The sequence below is a fragment of the Strongyloides ratti genome, assembly GCF_001040885.1.
Source record: "Strongyloides ratti genome assembly S_ratti_ED321, chromosome : 1".
NCBI lineage: Eukaryota > Metazoa > Nematoda > Chromadorea > Rhabditida > Strongyloididae > Strongyloides > Strongyloides ratti.
In genome coordinates, this window is record NC_037307.1 from 11,281,923 (window position 1) to 11,301,291 (window position 19,369).

The 19,369-nt window shown below is 25.2% G+C and overlaps 4 protein-coding genes across 4 annotated transcripts; 1 reads left to right on the forward strand and 3 right to left on the reverse strand.

The window, feature by feature from the left end:
- Positions 1-2,754, reverse strand: SRAE_1000346200 (Catenin alpha-2; the record flags this gene model as incomplete). The annotated part of the gene is made up of 2 exons (XM_024650654.1): positions 1-2,613; positions 2,665-2,754. The coding sequence occupies 2 exons, from the start codon at positions 2,752-2,754 to the stop codon at positions 1-3; spliced, it is 2,703 nt and encodes a 900-aa protein (XP_024504410.1).
- Positions 2,755-5,839: 3,085 nt separating this feature from the next.
- On the reverse strand, positions 5,840-6,238 carry SRAE_1000346300 (Ubiquitin-like protein ATG12; the record flags this gene model as incomplete). Its single annotated transcript, XM_024650655.1, has 1 exon — positions 5,840-6,238. One exon carries the CDS (start codon positions 6,236-6,238, stop codon positions 5,840-5,842), a length of 399 nt encoding a protein of 132 aa, XP_024504411.1.
- A 1,539-nt stretch (positions 6,239-7,777) lies between these two features.
- SRAE_1000346400 (Ferritin/DPS protein domain and Ferritin-like diiron domain and Ferritin-like superfamily domain and Ferritin-related domain-containing protein) lies at positions 7,778-8,554 on the forward strand (the record flags this gene model as incomplete). Its single annotated transcript, XM_024650656.1, has 3 exons — positions 7,778-7,851; positions 7,928-8,060; positions 8,135-8,554. The coding sequence occupies 3 exons, from the start codon at positions 7,778-7,780 to the stop codon at positions 8,552-8,554; spliced, it is 627 nt and encodes a 208-aa protein (XP_024504412.1).
- A 323-nt stretch (positions 8,555-8,877) lies between these two features.
- Positions 8,878-19,077, reverse strand: SRAE_1000346500 (Vacuolar protein sorting-associated protein 13A; the record flags this gene model as incomplete). Its single annotated transcript, XM_024650657.1, has 5 exons — positions 8,878-11,718; positions 11,879-11,968; positions 12,125-12,226; positions 12,271-18,926; positions 18,978-19,077. The coding sequence occupies 5 exons, from the start codon at positions 19,075-19,077 to the stop codon at positions 8,878-8,880; spliced, it is 9,789 nt and encodes a 3,262-aa protein (XP_024504413.1).
- Positions 19,078-19,369: the final 292 nt, after the last annotated feature.

Here is a 19,369-nt window from a genome sequence, read left to right on the forward strand (position 1 = left end):
TTAGTTAACACTAAATTCTTGTAGTGCTTTTAACGGATTTATTTCTCTTCTTTCGGAAGCTCTTCTTATTACACCGTTTCGTGGCTTGTCGTGATTTCTTATAATTTTAACTTTTTTAGGTGGTGCAACAGTCCATTCAACAATACTACGAGATTTATTTTCTTTACTACGATATTTGGTACTTGCTATGTATGCTGCTTTAACTGTCAATACAACAGCATTCAACAAATTTTTAGCTGTTTGAATTAAACTCATAGCTGAATCTAAACCACTAACTTTTAATTCATTTCCAATTTCTTGAACCTCTGCCTTAACTCTACTTGTAATATTTAATTGTTGACAATACAAAATAATTCTTTGTAAATAAGCAAAAAGATCTTTTTTTGTTTCACTTTCAACACATTCGTTACCAATTTGCCTGGCAAGAGCATTTAGTTTATTACCAGCATCTGAAATTTCTTGTGCTGCTTTTATAACATCAGATGTTTTTTTGTATGGTCCACGACCTCTTGTAAAATCAGTCATATTCATCATTATCATACACATATGTTTAGCCAATGCAATTATATCATTTCCTGTCTCATCCCATTTACCAACTTCATGTTCAAATTTTCTTTGTGCTAATTTAAATACATCAATTTGTTCCTGAATTTTCTTTTTATCTTCTTCGGGTAGATGTCTCATGACTCTTTGTTGATTATCTCCATCAGATACTTGACTTCTAGTATCAGGGATTGTCGTTGTCATACCATCTTCTTCATACTCAATATCTGAATCAATATCTTCAGGATTACGATTCATTAATAAAGCATGCCTAACATTTTTTACTGCATTATGTAATAAACCACAAGCATCAATCATTTCATCAATCATACTATTTTTGTCTATTTCATAACCATTCTCTTGATGATCAAGAATTCTTTGAGTAATTTCTTTAGAATGATCAGTAAATTGAGGTAAAACATTATCTCTTAAAATTTTAGAAGCTTTTTTAACAGCTTCAGAGTATTCTGTTGGTGGAATAAGAGCCATCTCTGCTTCAACAACATCACAAACTCTTAAACTTCTTCCACGTATATCATTAGTAGCTTTATGTAAAGTATAAACGTTACTGGCAACAATACCTTCAATTGTACTTTTAAAATTATCATCAATTCTTGCTTCTGATACAGCTAAGAAATCATCAACACTCATTAATGAATCAATAGCCATTGTTAAGAGATCCATCTTATTTAACCAAAGATTTTTAAAAATATCCATATTTTCCTGTATCTCTTTAGAATTAGGATTATCACAAAGTAAAAATGCAGCATTAATAACTTCAGGAGATAGTCTTTTAATTTGAAATGTACAAAATCTAACATTTCTAATACCTTCAATATTATTACTCATTTTTGAGCATAATTCAGAAACTTTTATTACTTCATTTATATATTCTTTAAAATTTTTTGCCTCTTTAACAGTATCATTTCTATTACCAGAAGCAGCAGCCTCAACTAATCTTATTAAAGGACTTTGTGTATCTAATAAAACATCAGATGCATAATCAACAGCAGCTCTCCTTAAATGTCTACGTAAATCACGAATTTTTCTACCAAGATAAACCATAGCAAGATCCAAATCAACAGTTGATTCACTCTTACTACCACAATTAATATATTCTCCAATAAGTTCTTGTAAAGCAAATCTTAATTCATTACATCCAATAGTTATTTTATTTTTTTTCTCTTCTCTAGTATATTCTGAATCAGCAATCTCTGCACACATATCTACAATCTTTTCTACCTGTTCCTCAAATAATGGTCTATGAAGATGTTCCCGAAATGAGTATGGTTCCATATATATATTATGTTGAAAATTATCTAATTCTTGTATTAATTTATCAATATAACCAAGATGTGACATTCCACCGTTATTTGGATTCCATTCACCTTTATCATCAAGAATATCTTCGATATGTTTTAAATTTTTTCTTATCTCATTATATATATTATTTTTTAGTTCTTTAGCTTTATCAGATTGTGGATTTTTAAGATATGTTTTAGTTGTTGTTAATAAAGGATGTTTATTCATACATAATGATGAAAAAATAGCTTGAAGATCAATAATATCATTTGGATTTTTTAAATCTTTTATTCTTTTTTTTGTTATACTTGTTACTTCTTCAATTTCACCACAAAATTTAGAGTATCGATCAAGTACTTCATGGACATCTTTACAATTATCCAATGAATCTAAACTTTCTTTAGCTTTTTTAATTTTTTCTATAATTTTTTGAACATCAACATGATCTGCAACTATAAGTAATCTGATAATAGATATTAATAAATCTTTGGCTGCCTCATTGGCAGTTGCCCTTTTGACGGGATGCCCAGTATCATTAACAAATTCTGATCCCCTGACAACCATTTGCCTTCCATTTTCATTAATCTCCTCAATAAGGTCACCCAGTTGTTGTATTTCATCATTTCTTTCAATTGAATAATTAGATAAGACATACTCTGCTTTTGAAAGAAAATTTTGTAGTTCTGTTTGTAAATTAGCTAATAACGTAGCACCACTTTTATTGGTTCTTGGTCTATTAGCATCACTTCCCTGAGTTAAAAGTATTAACTAAAAATTATATATATTTAGAAGTTTTTTTTTTATCACAAATAATATTACCTCATCAATTAAGGGTGACAATATTTTTTCAACACTTTTAGTTTTTATTACTTTTAGTTGATCTTTTAATTCCTGATTTAATGAGACCATTATTTTTTTTTTTTAAAAATGAAATTTTTTTTTTAAAGTAAAAAAAAAATAAATAAAAATGGCAATATTTTGAGATTTTATATTTTAATAAATAATATATAGTAGGAATAAAATATTGTATCTAAAAATGAATAAAATTTTTATTAATATAAATGTTAACGATTATAATATAAAAATCATAAAAATATAAATTATTATCATATTGAAATGAATCATGCTTTAAGATGTACAGTTTTATAGAATAAAAAAAAATTAAAGAAATAATTTATATAATATATGAAAACGATTTTTTTATTTTTATTTTTAATAATATAAATAAAAAAGAAATTGTATTAAGAATAGGACAAGGAAATTGTATATCTAAATCAATTTTTAATATAGTAAGTAGTTAGTATGTGAATAAAGATATAATAGAAAATGATTAGAAAAAAAAAATTGGTAAGGTATATTAAATAGTATAGATAGGTAAAATAAAGATAATTTTTTTTTTAAATATATATTTTGTTTATCAAATAGCATCATATTATTTATAAAGTTTTTATTTGAGTAATAATACAAAAGAAAAACTTAAAAAAAAAATACTTTTTAAACGTATTTCGTGATTGAAAAATAGAATATTATGTTTATTTTTAGAGAATATTTTATATAATGAAAAAAAAATTGTATATCATGATACAAAATAAAAAAAAAAGATATTTTTAATTTAAAGTACAACATCTTAAATATTGCGTTTTATAGAAAAAAAAAATTGTTTTTTTTTATATATTTTTATGTATGTCTTATAGTTAGTTATAAATAAGATAAACATACTCTACAAACTAAAGATATTTTATAATAAATTATTATTATTATTATCAAACTAACATAAAATAAATCAAAACAAACTGTTGGATTAGTTTGTTTTATGTAAAATATTTAAATTTTGTCAGAAGGCACAAAAATATAATTTATATTGATATATTTTATATATGTAAATAAAAAAAGTACCAATAACAAAAAAAGTATTTTGATTATGATACTAAATAATATAATATTAATATGAAAAAGTTATATTTTATTAATTTTTTAAATTTTATTCTTTACCTTATTTGTTTGTTTACTAATTTTATTATATAATATATAGAAAAAAAAAAAATAAATTAGAATAATATACTAGTATAAAATAAAAGATAAAATATTTTATTAATAATACATATAGATAAATATAGATAAATAATAATGCTATTTAAATAAATGAAATTGCAAAATTAATACAATTACAATTATTTTCTATAAAAATATTGAGTAGAAATATCAATATATGTTTGATAAGTAAAATTATATAAATTAAAATAACAAATCAATAATAGATCTTTATAATAATTAAAAAAAGAAAATTATGGCCATATAGCGATTGATGGCATTGAAAGGGAAATGTGCACATGTAATAAGATAAATACAATATTATAATATATGTCTCTTGTGCAAAAAAGGTCAATTCTCAACACTTTTTTAGATAGAAACTTTAGATATTTGACTGTACCTTACAATGACATTCTTTTTTTTTTTTCGCCTACTACATCACATTTATATATATATATATATATTATTGTATACTACCTCTTTTTAAATAGTTATCTATTGTATTTTTATATAGTTTTAAATTAATTTTCTATTTTAAATTATAAGAATATATTATGATAATTAATTTATTATTGTTTTTTAAAAAAAAATGTTAATTTAAAAATATTTTTAATAAAAAAAAATATATATATATATACATATCAATAGTTATATTTAAAACTATATAAAAAAAAATATTTCTTAAAAAATTTAAATGATGAATAAGATTTGATAAAGAAAAAAAAATGGTATAAAATAATATTTTATATAAAGGTAAAAGTACCAGGTAAGATAGAAGAAGAAACATAACTAAAATGTTAGGGTAATATTTTAAATATATATATATATAAATATTTATAGAGTTTATATATATATATATATATATGTTATAAAAGATGGAACATGAAAATAGATATAAATTATGTATATATGTCATTTGCATTTGATGGATAATAAGAAAAAAAGTATAAAGATGCCAATGATGATTGAAGAAATTAAAGTAAAATTAGAGTGAAGAGTAAAAAGACATAAAAAATTTATGAAAACTCTATCATTTTTTTTTAAATAAAATATTAGAGTAAAATGAATCATCCACTTAACTTGGAAAAGTATTGAAAGAAAAAATGTTCATTTTAATATATAAAGATGTTCTTAAAAGAGTGTGGTATTTTTCAATTATATTAAATAAATAGAAAGTGAGTTTAAAATAAAGTTAACTTATAAAAATATTTGATGGAGATTGACAGTTGATTCTTTATATGGGTCAGCTTTCAAAATGTTATTATAAATGCTCTTTTATTCATTTTGATAAAGTTAATTTTAGGCAAAATAAATATACGTATTGTTATATTGTATAGATAGATATTAAATATATAGAAAATAACACGTTTTGATTAACTTTAAACAAAAGGTAAGTTATTATTCAATTATATTTGCATTAATTTTATTTAACTATTTAATAAAAAAAAAATATTTTTATAATTAAATAAAAAGAATAAATTGAAAGAATTTTTTTTTGAGTATTATATTATTATAAATGTATAACAATTTAAAATGTTAAACTTTTTTTTTTTTAACTTATAATTATAAACTTAATTAATGAAAAGAACAGTTGCACTATTTACAAATAGATATCTTTAGAAAGAATATTTTAAATAAGTATATAATACTATATCTGTGCGAAAATCGACAGTTTTCTTCTTAATCTTTAATACAAAGCAAATAAAGTATTAGGTTATAGGAAGATAATAATCTTATGAATCATATTATATGAATCATACATCTATATATATATATGCACATATAAACATTTTTAACAAGAAGTTGTTATAAAAAGAGAGGGGTAACAATCTTTAAAGAAAAAAAAATTGAATACTATTTTAAGTATTTTATTATAATATTTTTTTTTTAATATAAAATTTATTACAATTTATTTACAACAAAAAAAAAAGGATATATATATTAACTTTGATTAATATTAATGTTAACCGAAAGCATGATTAATTGAATAATGAATTGTTAATTTACTTTCTCCGGGAGCAAAGCAATTTATGACATTTTCTAAGGTTGTATCTAAAGTTGGGCTGAAAGCATTGTTTACATATAGAAAGAGTGTCTGTTCCTTTTCCAATTTTAATATTTTATGAACTTTACGAGTTAACTCTCCGAATGTCATGGTTATATCTACGGCACGATTTTTTGTTTTTAATGGTGGGACTCCTGGTGTGTTCATTAATGTTACAATAACTCTATCTAAATTTTTTTCTTCTTTTTGTTCTATACTTTTTTCTTCACTAATAGGGTTCTCATCTATATTAACATCATTTTTGACATCATTTTCATTTGTAGTATCTAGAGAATTTTTATTATCTTCACTATTCATTGCAAGTTAAATTATAATGAAAATCTATATATAAATTATATATTAGTGAAGGATATATTTACAAATAATACAAATAATTATGAAACATAATAAATATGATAGTTAAATTTCCAAAAAAACATTTATTAATATCGTTGTAAGAAGAGTAGTTGTAAATAATAAAAAATTTTTTTATTAAAAAAAAAGATAAATATAATATATTTCAGAACTATTTTTGATTTTTTTTTTTGTTCAACTTAATTTATATATAAATATTTGAGATTTTATGAAACAAAATTTATTTATCATCTATATAAATTATCAGTTCTATTATTCATAACAATATACTTTTTGTAGATTTTTGATCATTTTTAAGAGTTAAATTATAAGGAATAAGTTTTTTTTTTATAAATATGTTTGAAATAAAAATTTATGTACTTAAATTTCATTAATATAATATTATTTTTTTAACTACATTAAAGTAGAATGTTATATAAAAAAAATGAATAAAGAACTTTGGTATGGTTTATTATGTAATTTAAATATGTTATTATTAATTGAATAGAGTATTTACATAAATTAAATTTGAGACTGTTATCAAAAATTATATGTTTTATAAAACTTTTTTAACCAACAATTATAATTTCTTTGTTAAAAATTATAAAAAAAAATTTAAAGATTATCTAAGTAAAAGAAAATGTTTAATTTTTTTTATAAAAATTTTAAGGTAAGAAAAAAAATTTTTTTTTTCAGAAAAAGTTTTATAATAATGTGAAAACTATAATTTTTATTATCATTAAAATGTTTTAAATAAAGTATTAGTATGAAGCAAAAGTTAACTACATATAAAGCTTATTTAGAATATAAATTATAATCATAATATATGTAAAAAATATTATCTCTGAATCATACATTTATTTTTTTCTTCAAGTACAAAATAATAAAATGGTTAAAAATAGAAATTTCAGTGGAAAGAAAATTATTCATTTTTTTTTTACATGTTTTGAATAATTACAATAATTTTGATAAAATTATTTGGTGTACTTTTAAATAAACCGGTAAATAATTAATTTTTTTGTTGTTACAAATATCAATGTATTAAAATAAGTAAAATTACTTATCCTCATCAATCAACATTATTTTCAAAATTAATTAACTTTTTCTTTGTTATGGAAAAATTTATTTGACAACAAATTATTTTATTTAAGTTAAAAGATTATTAAATTGTATGTATTAAAAGTTTCTAAAACAATTGAAAAGAATATTATTAAATCAATCTATTTCTTATAACAAAAAAAAAAACAAAGATCAAAATATAGCATTATAAACAATTCTTTTTTACCAATAACATTAGATTAATTTCATTTAGTTTTATTATTTTTGCAAAAAAAAAAAAGATAAGGAGAAACTTAACAATATTATTTTTTAACCTTGTGATATTAAAATGTCATTAATAATTAGTTAATCTATTTTTCAATCGTACAAACTTATCATATAAACAAAATAATATTATTAATCAGAAGAATACTTATACAATTTTTTTCTTTCAAAGACATAAATATGATAATACTTTTTGTTTTATTTGAAAGCTCCTCCTTATTACCTAATCATTTTCTTTGTAATATTTTTAAAATGTATATAAAAGTTCGATAATCATAATAAATGTGTAATAGCATTTTTTTTTAAATGATAATGTTTTTATTTTTATAGGAATATGTCGTATACGTATAATTATAAAGGAGTTGATGACTTTATTAAGCAAAATTTCGCTGATGAAGTTGAGAAAGCTATTAATTATCAAATTATGTTTGAATTGAAAGCTTCTCATGCTTATATGTCTTTAGTAAGTATATTTTCTTTTTTTTAAAGTTTTTGATTTTTTTGTAATGATTTTTAAAATTATATCTCATTTTATAGGCTGCTTATTACATGAGACCAGAAGTTGCTTTAGAAAATGTTGCAAAATGGTTTTTGAAGCAATCTGATGAGGAAAGAGAGCATGCCACTGGATTTATAAAATATCAAAATAGACGTGGAGGAAAAGTTGTTTTAGAAGATATAAAAGCCAGTGGCAAACAAGAATTTGGTTCACTTGTTGAAGCTTTTCAATACGCTTTGGAATTAGAAAAAAGTAACAATGAAGGTTTACTTAGACTCCATCAAATATCCTCCGAAAACAAGGACGTCGATTTTTGTACTCTTTTGGAGGATAAATATCTTGAGGAACAAACTCGTTCCATTGAAGAGATTGGAAGATTTATTACCAAATTAAAAAGACTTGGTACTGGTATTGGAGAAGACTACTTTGACAAAGAGATAATGGAATGTTTTTCTTAAATTTTTTTTTATATACCATGTTCAATCAATGATATTATCTATCTCATATAAATCAAATAATATTTTGTTATTATACAAAATGTTTTTTAAAAATAAAAATTATTCTATTAATAAATTTTTTTTTATTATTTGTAATAGGTTATAGATAAAGATTTTTTTATAAAAAGAAAATATTAATTCTTTGTTATTATTTTTTAACATATTTAAAAAAAAAAAATCGTAATCTAGGTAATATGAAAAACTATTACCAGTGTAATATTAAACATTATTTTTTTCTTGCTATTTTCTTTTCATTGATGATTGAAACTACTTTTTAATTGACATTATGAGTTGTAAATATTATATGCTTTGAGAAGTTTTTGATAAACAAGTTTAACATCATCGTCACGTAGTAATTCAATATCTTTTGATTTAACTTTTCCTAAACCAAGAAATCCTTTTTTCTGAATTTTTGGTATTATTCGAATACATAAATTTACTTGTTGTGGTTCTGTTATTTCGTTATATAACATTTCCCATTGTGTATTGAAGGCTCCTGTTACACAATGTTTACTGACAATAAATAATCTTTTATCCGTTACAATAAGTATATTTTTGTCAGCAATAATTCCATGAACAATAAACGTATCTGTTTCTATATATCTTCCTTCTTCAGCTTGTCTAAAGAATTTATATCCTTTTGCTTCATAGTGATTATATGGTCTTACAACTTTATCTTTATGAATATATCTCATTGGTCTAGCTGATTCAATAAATTGATTACCAGAAGCACAAACTTTAATAGCATTAAGTGTACCACTAGCCATATCAACTGTACCAGAGATTGGTCTTGTAACAACACCAACAAGTCCAATACCAACACCTTTAGCAAAACCACCTAATCCACCTTCTTTAGCACCTTCAATTGGTTTTGTTGCTACACCAGTAATACCATCAATAATACCAGCTCCAAAACCTTTAACACCTCTAGCCATACCTTGTCCAAATGTTTGTGGTCTTCTATTTAATTCTTCTTGCCTTTTTCTTTGATAATCTTCATCTAAGGTAAGTGCAGCAACACCTTTACCAAGTGTTCCTGTTATCCTACTAGCAGCACCCGAAACACCACCAATTGTATGACTGAATGCACTGGAAACTCCAATAGCAATACCTTCGGCAAACTCTTCAGGACCTTGTACAAAACCAGTTATTGGTTGATAAAATAAATCTTCAACACCAGAAGATAAATCTCTAACTAAACCAAATGGATTTCCAATAATATCTAAACCAAGAACTAATACATAAAATTGTTTTAAAGCTTGTGACATATAATGGCTTTGAATTTCACTTGATAATTTTCCAAAATCCATATATGCATTTTTTCTTTCAAAACTAGCTAATTTTAAAACAATATCTTGAATATTAGCAATATTTGTTATAGATGCACCAACTGATTTAAGGAGAACATTTAAAACTTCTAATTGCGAATGAGCAGCTTGTTTTTGATCTTCATCAAGAGTTGGACTAAGACTATTTAATGTAAAACTTAAATGTATCATAAGTGGTGAAAAACTAAAATCATCAAAAAGACATTTTTGAACACTAGCTGCCGTTGAAACAGCTTTATCAGAAAGTTTAATTTGTGTATATTCAATATCCTTTTGATATATTTCTTTTGTATATGGTTTACTGGCTGAACTAGCAGCAATAAAATCCATCATAGCTGCTAATAATCCCATATCAGCTTGAACAGAAAATTCTTGTAAAAGTAAAGCAAAATATTGATATTGAACAATGGGAGAACCTTCTGGTTGTTGTTGATAAATAGCAAGATCAATAAAAGGTTTAGGCTCAGAATTTTTAATAACAGATTTTGGTGGAGGAACGACATGAAGAACAAGTGGAAAAGTACATGCTTCAAGATGATTGTCAATTTGAACTGAAAATACCTGGAAAGTAATATTTTTTCTAACATTATTTGAAGACATTTTTATATAAATACCAGGCTTAAAGTGTCTAACAAGTTTAAACTCTTTTCCTTTTTTCTTATATATCATTCTATTAAAATTAAATGATTCACCATTAAAATTGATTTCTTCTGCTGATTTATTATTTTCTAACCATTTGACATGACCTTCTTCCAGTACATCAATAACTCCTTGTGGGAAACATTTATATCTATTTTTATATTCACGTTCCCAAATAATTTTTGAATGTTTTATTGACATATATATCAATTCTTGACCAAGTACATTATTAACTAATGAAATACCCATACCATGTAATGTAAATTCAAGTTCCATATCCATTCTATCATTAGTATTTTTTTGGATAGCTTTTTCTGCAACTTCAAGTTCATCTGTAAATAAAAGTATTCTTTGTCTTCCATTTAAAAATGATACCCAATAAAAACATGTTCTATCTTTAGAAGCCATGTAGCTTCTATAATCATTTTTATGTAAATCATTGTAAGCAGAATAATCTCCATTTGTCCATTCAAGAAGACGTTCGTTAGATAAAACATCAGACCAAGTAAATGGTTGCATATTATTTGGTTTTAATTCATATAAATCTTGTGTACCTTTTTGTTTAAATTTCACTGGTTTAGGTGTAGCATTCATCAAAACAATTGGAGCCATTCCAATTTGATATGGTTCTATATGAACAACAGATGATGATTCTGTAACAGAACATGTTACATACATTCCAAGAAAATCATTATTAATACGACAAAAAGATTCAAATGTTTCGGTAAATGGAAAAGCAATAGATTCTTCTTTTGTTGAGGCGTACCTTGCATTTAATGTCATCCTTTTGGCTGTTTGTTGTGGCCAAAGTCCAGTACATGATTCTGCTGGTACATTTATCCATTCATTAAAATCAGGTTCACGAACCTCCATATCAACAAGACTGTCATTATAAAGTAAGAAGAATGGAGAAAATGTAACAATTTTTGTTAATCCATTATGACTAAGAACAATCTCTAATGTAACATCATATTTTCTACCATTTTCATCAGTACACATAACTCTAGATGTTGTACCAGCATTTGAAATAGGAAATTCACTAGAAAAGTTTGAATCTTCAACAGCAAATTTAATTTTTGATTTCATTAATGGATCAGAAGTTGGATACGACATAATAACAGGATTCATTGTTGGTTTATGTTCTATTGTTTGAGAAATCTAAAAATTCAATAAAATAAAGTTAATAAAGATAAAAAAAAATTTTAAATGTAAAAACAATAATTAATAGGAGAAGCAAAAAAAACTGAAAGGAAAAGATAAATATATATATATATATATCTGACAATTCCAATATTAACACATAAACATTAAGCCCCACCTGTGATATTGATGAAGATCTTTTTCTAATATCCTTATTTTTAGAACACGTGAAACAACAAATCTTAGTAGCTATATAAGTAGAGGTATCCTGAAAAATGATATTTAAAAAAGATGCCGCAACAAGGATAATAGACTAATCAATTGTAAATAAAATGGTATCACAATAGATAGGGTAAATTTAGTTGCATTTGAAAAAATTAAAATTTTAAGTTTAAAGTTAATAATAAATTTTAATAAAACTAACCATGTATTTTATTTTTTTGCCTGTTTTATTTACAATCCAATATGGTGCATAAATAGAAACTTCTTGTTTATGGTGCTCTCTACCAAAATGTAATCCAAGATACTATAAATATACTAATTAAAAAAAAATAAAAAATAAAAACAAACCATTTCTAATGATGGATTCTTTTTACCAATAAAGTATAAAACTTTTTCAACATCTGTAGTATGTTCAAAAGTATAATCAGCTTCATAAGTTTCATTATTATAATCGAATGATACAATAAAGTTACTTCCTTCATAAATATTCATATTTTTTTCACAACCACCTTCTAATACAGTAATATCTTTATCCTTAATAGTTATGGGGAATGGAAGTAAATTTTTAAATGTTAAAATAGGAAAGATATGAACAGTATAAGAAACATCACTCCTTAAATCACCTTTCTCTGGAAAGACAGCTGTTGGAATAACAACAAGTTCAGCAAATAAAGCATTATTTGGTGAAGTTGAATGTTCACAACGTATCCATGCTCTATTATCAGTTTTGAAATCATACCAACTAATTGACTCAGCACTAACATCATATTCATTGCCAACAGGACGTAGGAAAAATTCTCCAGTAACTGTATATAAATATGCAATTGGTACAATCATAGGTTCACTATTTTTAACTGAAATTCCACATGTATCAAGATGATTTTCCCTTTGTGATAATATTTCAAATGGTATATCCATATGATTAACAAATTTGACAAGTGATCTTAAATATATAATTTTTCTGTTATGTTCAGCAACTGTTTCAACAAGCATATTCCATAATCTACCACCTTCAGATGTTTTGCCAAGTGGTATGATACGAGATTCTGCTCTTAATACAGATATTTCTCTTTCTGTTCCAAGCAATTTCAATAATAAATCAGCTGATCTGTCATCGTCTTCTAACATTAATCCTGTACTATGTTCCCATCCAATTACTTCTAAATCAATTGGTTCACTATGTGGAATATCAATATCACTATTGTCATCAGAAACTTTCATAGAATCAGAATTTCCTACCTTAATAACTAAACCAGTTTCATTTATAATAAGATATGGACTAGTTCCTGGAAATTCACGTGATTGGGGCGGTGTTGCTTGTTTAGCAGCTTTTTCAAATGCTTCAGAAAGTTTGTACAATAATAATATGCAACTTTTTGTTATAGTAACGTTCAAATAATCTTTTGATTGTATTTTTATTCTCTGTTTAGGAGTTTTTCGTCTTTTTTCTTTTTCATCCTCTGTTTCACCATCAATAACACATATATCAGGAACTTGAGTACAACTTTCAATATTACACTTTAATGTCCATGGTCCAATAGATCCATCTTTTGTTACTACTGGTTCGATTATTGGTTCCCAAATACTTAAAGATTCATTATAATAATTCATTTGTATTGTTAAACTAGCATCAACAGCAAGTAATGATGACCAATCAAAAACAATAGCTTTCATAGTTGACTCAAATTTAATTAATGGTTGTGTAGCCTTTTCAGTTCCAGATTCCATAGTAACAAGAAGTTTAGGCATTTTAAATAACAATTTTTCAACAGGTCTAACCAATGAAGTAGCTTTTTTAACTTCGTCGTCAAAATAATTTGTACATTCAACTGCTTCAGAAACAAACCAATGATAACTTTTTTTTTCAAATCGTTTTGGTGACCAATAGTTAGGGTAAGCAATCAATCCAGCAGATTTCTTACTATCTATTGCTTGTGATATTTGGTTTCTACTATACTCCTGACTAACAGCAGATAAAAGACGTATAATTGAAGGTGATATTCTTAAGATTACATCTTCGACTTCAATATTGAGTTCAGTATCCTTTGTTGCATCGTTTATACTTCCTTTCATATTAATATTTAATGGTTGAAGAACAGGATAATGACATAAATGTTTTTTTGATTCAGCATAATATGTACTAAAAATTTGTAAATCATTGACACCACCACTAACATATTGTGTATCATCTTTATGATCTGCATCTAATTTACAATTAAAACTTAATATCATAGCTTGTGAATTTTCTGGATCCATTGGTTTTTCAATTAAAATTACTTCCATTTCACGAATATCACATCGTATTGTCATTGTACCAGTGGTTAATTTAGTTGATTCTGGTGATTCAATTTTTTTAACCTGAGTTGTTGATAAAACTGATGCTTCATTAACAAGAGGAGGACTTTTAGCTAATTTCAAAGCATTTGCTTGTTCCTTCATTTTCTGCAAATCTTCAGCTTCTTTAAAAGGAGGAACAATAAAGAATGATGATAAAATAGCCAAAAATTCTGGTGATAGACATATAAAAAAGGATGATGTTACAACTTCAGCTATCATGTTATTAGACGAATCTTTTTTATAATTAATATGTGCAAAAGGTAAATCTCTTGTAGATGCTGTTCCATCAAACTTTCTATCAAGTAATCTCTTAATTTTTGTTGCATCCTTTCTTTCATCATTCATAGTAAAAGATTTAATTATTATTTCAGCAGCCATTGAACCATCTTCACCCATCATACCAGATAACTTAGTTCCATGAATAGACATTGCTGCAAAAGCCTTAAATGCATCTCTTGGTATTGTCATAGATTCAACTGCAGTTTTATTTTCACTTAAATTATCTGGTAATGAGTTTCCTCTATATAAACCAGCTCGAATAAGACCAATTTTAAATGAAAATATTAATCTTGGCATAGAATTCAATATTTTTTTTGGTGGTTCTTCTTCACTTATGGTTGTTAATAACTTTTCTTTACCATCATTTTTTGCAGTTTTATTTAAATTAAGGTGAACAATTTTATCAGATTCTGTTACAGAAGGTGATACTGGAGGTTGTTCTTCAGCAACGACTTCACCTTCAGCTAAATTTCCACTTAATGTATGCATAATATTAGCATAATCACCTTGTGACATACTAACATCAAGTTCAGGCATTGTAGCTTCTATCATAATTTCAGGAAATTCTTTGTACCAACTGTAACATAGATTTCTTTTGACATTTAAAGTAAAAGTAACAGGTTTCAAAATTTCGCATTTTAATGGTGTATCATTTTCATTCTTCTTAAGTTGACCACCAAAAATAGAAGTATCTGTTAATGATATTTCCATATTATCAATAATAGACTTATCCTCTCCAACACCATTAAAGAAACTATTTGTAATTTTAAGTTTACCAAAATTAACAAATATAGCCTCATATGAATGAGATATTTTTGGTACAATTATAGTTGGAGCCCCTAATTCAATATCCATTTTTATTTTCGGAGGAGATTGTTCCATTATTTGTTTAACATTTTGTGCTGCTTGTGTAGCTTTTTCAGAAGCTTTTGCTTTAGCAACAATGGCAGCATTTTGAGCCTCTGCTTGGAATGGCACAATCCAATTTAACATTCTACTAACCCATGCATTTAAAAAAATAAACTTTATCTGTGCAAAATTTATTTTTACATCCATATCAACATCATCTATAGACATGTGAGATTTTTCTTTTTCAGTTCGATTATATTGTGTAAAGTACATTGTAAACATTTCATGATCTCCATCTACCTGAAGAAGGCAATGATGTATTGATTTGGGATGATAATCATTCATAGTAATTTCTTTCATTGCAGCAAATACATTCATTTTTTTAGGTGTCATTTCTACGCTACAACGAACTGATTTGATTACTGCATCTGTTAACAAACCATCTTTTTCGGTTCCAATAAGTAAAGCTAATGAATTGAAGTTAGCATGTAACGACATTTGAATTATCTTTGTTTCATCAACTTCTTTTTTGATATCTTTTTTTATAAGTTTCTTCTCCTTTTTAGATGATTTAGATTGACCAATCATTATCTTTGAAATTGATTGAACACTAGAAGTACTAATTTTTCTTTTTGCTGTTTCACGAACTTCAGGTTTTACAGTATCTTTTGCAGCTTGTACATTTTCTATACGTTTTTGTAACTGTTCGCCATATGTTTTTAGAGAAACTAAAGCTTGTTGATTGAGTGATAAATTTAATGACTTAAAATCAAAAGTTATTGCCTGTAATGTAGATTTATATTCTTTTTCAAAAAATGGACTTTCAGGATTTGCTTGAATAAAATTCATTGTAATAAGATGTTCATCAATATCTAATTGATTGTCAATTAAATACAATATTGATCTTTTTCCATCTAACGATTTAAATTGAGGTTGTGTTACAACAATATCACCAAGTTTTAATTGAACTTTAACATCAAATGTTCGCATTTTTACATCACAAACAAATCTACGAATCGAAGCATTCAAAATTTCTTCATCATCTTTTAATAGAATAAATGCAACTTCATTAAGTTTTAAATTTATGTCAACCTGAACTTGCTGAAGATCTAACATTCTCTGCCTCTCTGCATCTTCATCATCTTGTGTTTTATCTGTTGAGGTATCAGTAATTGTATCAACATTTTGTGCATCCATTATAGCTTTGATTTTTGCACGGTCTTTTAATTTTGGCCTCAATGAAGCTTCAATCATTTCCAATTCACTTTCAGTTACAGGATCAGGAGGTGGTGTCGGAATGGAAAAAACAAGTCCCATTAACATTAATAATCTATTGTCTGAAATTCTTATTTTAAAATCAGGTAAATTACCAAACATTCTTATTTTTGCAATCTGTAGATCATCAATAGAACTTTTGTGTATTTTGATATCAAGACCTGTTGGTTCAAGAACATGATACTTAGATAATTTACCACTTTTATTTTCCATGCATTTATTGAAATTTTCTGCAAGTATTATTTGAACATTAGAAAGTTCAACATGAAATTTGTCATAAGCTTTTATCATTAATTTTCTTAATTTTTCATCTTTGACATTATCATAAGCACCATGTGTTTCATCTGTTGTTTGTATAGTAAGCATACCAAGATCAGCAACTAAAGTTGGTTTTTCTTCATTAAAAACACCAGTTTCAGAAATAACAATGGTAGCTGGATGAAGTCTTATATCTAATTTTAATTTAGATTTTTGATCTACTGCATGAGATAAGCCTGTTACAGAACGTGCCTTAACATCTTCATAACTTGCCATTGCTGCTGCTGTAAGTTGATTCAATTTTACAGATTCGGGTGGTTTGAAAACATCAATAGCAGTGTTGATTGCTGGAGCATGGTATTTTAACATAATAGGTGCAATTTGAAGAAAAACACTTTGATCAAAATTTTTATCTAAAGGATTTGTTTCAACTTCCATAGTTAACCATTTCATATTTTCATCAATTACTGACATCATTGGTATGCCACAACCTGTCATAGTGACTGTCTTAATAGCACTAATAAGATGAATAGCACGTGCAGATGGTCGTTGTTTTAAGTCAACATTCAAATCACTAAATTTCAATTCTAATGCATCTTCAACCATTACTTTTAATTGTTTCAAATTAAATTTTATTACATTTTCAACATAATGTTTTGGATAATTTGTTGGTGGTGTATTTTCTTGATAATCAATTGCCTCAAATAATTTTGCTTTCTCTTCTGGTGTCATAGCTTGTTCAAATTGTTTAGCAATGTTTCCTGTCGATTTTAATGAAGCAGAATTTGATGAATTACTACTTCCCCACCATGAAGATGCCCAGTTAACCCAACCTGTTGGTTGATCTTCTGTTCTTTTTAAACCTAATCTATCAATTTCCATTTCAGCCTGTTGACGGGCAATATTTAAATTAAATACATCTAATTTCTTTTCAGCTTTCTCTATTATTTCTTTATCTTTATTAGAGAGACTTGTTTCTGTTTGATTATGAATCCATGCCAAACGATAGTCTTTAAATAATTTTCGATGTTCTTTCATACGAATCCATGACCAATTTTCTTTTTTTCTTCTTATATTTTCTTGAAGAACACAATTATAAGCAAATTTCCACCAAATTTTATAATGACCTTTATACTCAACCAAATCAGGTCTATATTTGACATATTTTGCAGATAAATTAAATCTTTCTTGTCCTTCAAGAAATAGTAAAATATCTTGATACTGACATTTACCAATAACCAAAGCTAATTGATCCATACCAGCCTTCAAATCAATTTTTGGTATTGTCCAATTAGATCCATCAGATTCAGGTTTTTGATTCATTGCAAGTTTGGCTTCCAAATTTATTGGTTCCAAAATAAATTTAAAATCTTTTAATCTATGAGATTGTGTGGTAATACCATTATGCATTTCACGTTTGATTTCTTCTTTTGTTTTTAAATCAGAAATAAGACGTGTATTTGAATTCCAATATACAGAAAGATTATTCATAGAAATAAGTTTATGAACAATCTTAACAACATCTTTGTGAATTGTTGCTTTCCAATTTTCGTCTGTTGTCATAAAATCTAAACCTTCTAATGTAATACCAGCAGCAAAAGGTCTATTTCTATTTGTATATTTGTCTTCATATCTAATATGTATATTTCTTATCTTTATTTGAAGGTTTTTTATTATTTGAGCAATCATCTTTTCACTAAACGTATCGGCAGCTGGGTCTTTTGGTTTTCTTTTTTCTTTTCTAGCATCTTCAAGGCGATCTAATGCTTTTTTCTTAGTTTCCATTACATTTTTCTCTGTTTTCTCAGCATTATAAACAATTCCTTTAGATGGAACAACAATTAAATGTAAACCTTCAATATCAGCAATAACAGGTTCTGTGTATAAATTTTTCCATGGTATTTTTAAAACTAATGTAGATAAATAACCAAATTTTAATTTTACAGGTAAATCTAAATCATCTAATGCTGTTTCCTTTACATCTAAATCTTTTAATTTCACATCTCCTAAAAAAAAAAAATTTTCTTTAATTTTAATAAATAAATAAAAAACTATACCTCCCCATATACCAATATTAAGTTGACTTGCATCTAAGTTATCAACAAAATCACCCAAAAATCTATTGAGTAAATCAGCAACAATGCTTTCAAAAACCATAATTTAAAAAAAAAAATTAAATTTCCTATATATGGTTTTATAAACAAAAATAATAATATTTATCTATAAATAAAAGAAAAATATATATATATATATTATCAAAATATTTTATGTATTCCATTATATTTTGAATAAATATCTTAAACAATTTAATAAAATAGGAAATAAAAAAAAAGAAGTACGAGAAACAATATTCAAAATATCAATATTTTAATGAATCATTCTTATTTAACATTAAATATTTTAAAAATATTTCTTTACACAAAAGAATATAGTTTCCAACATTATTTTA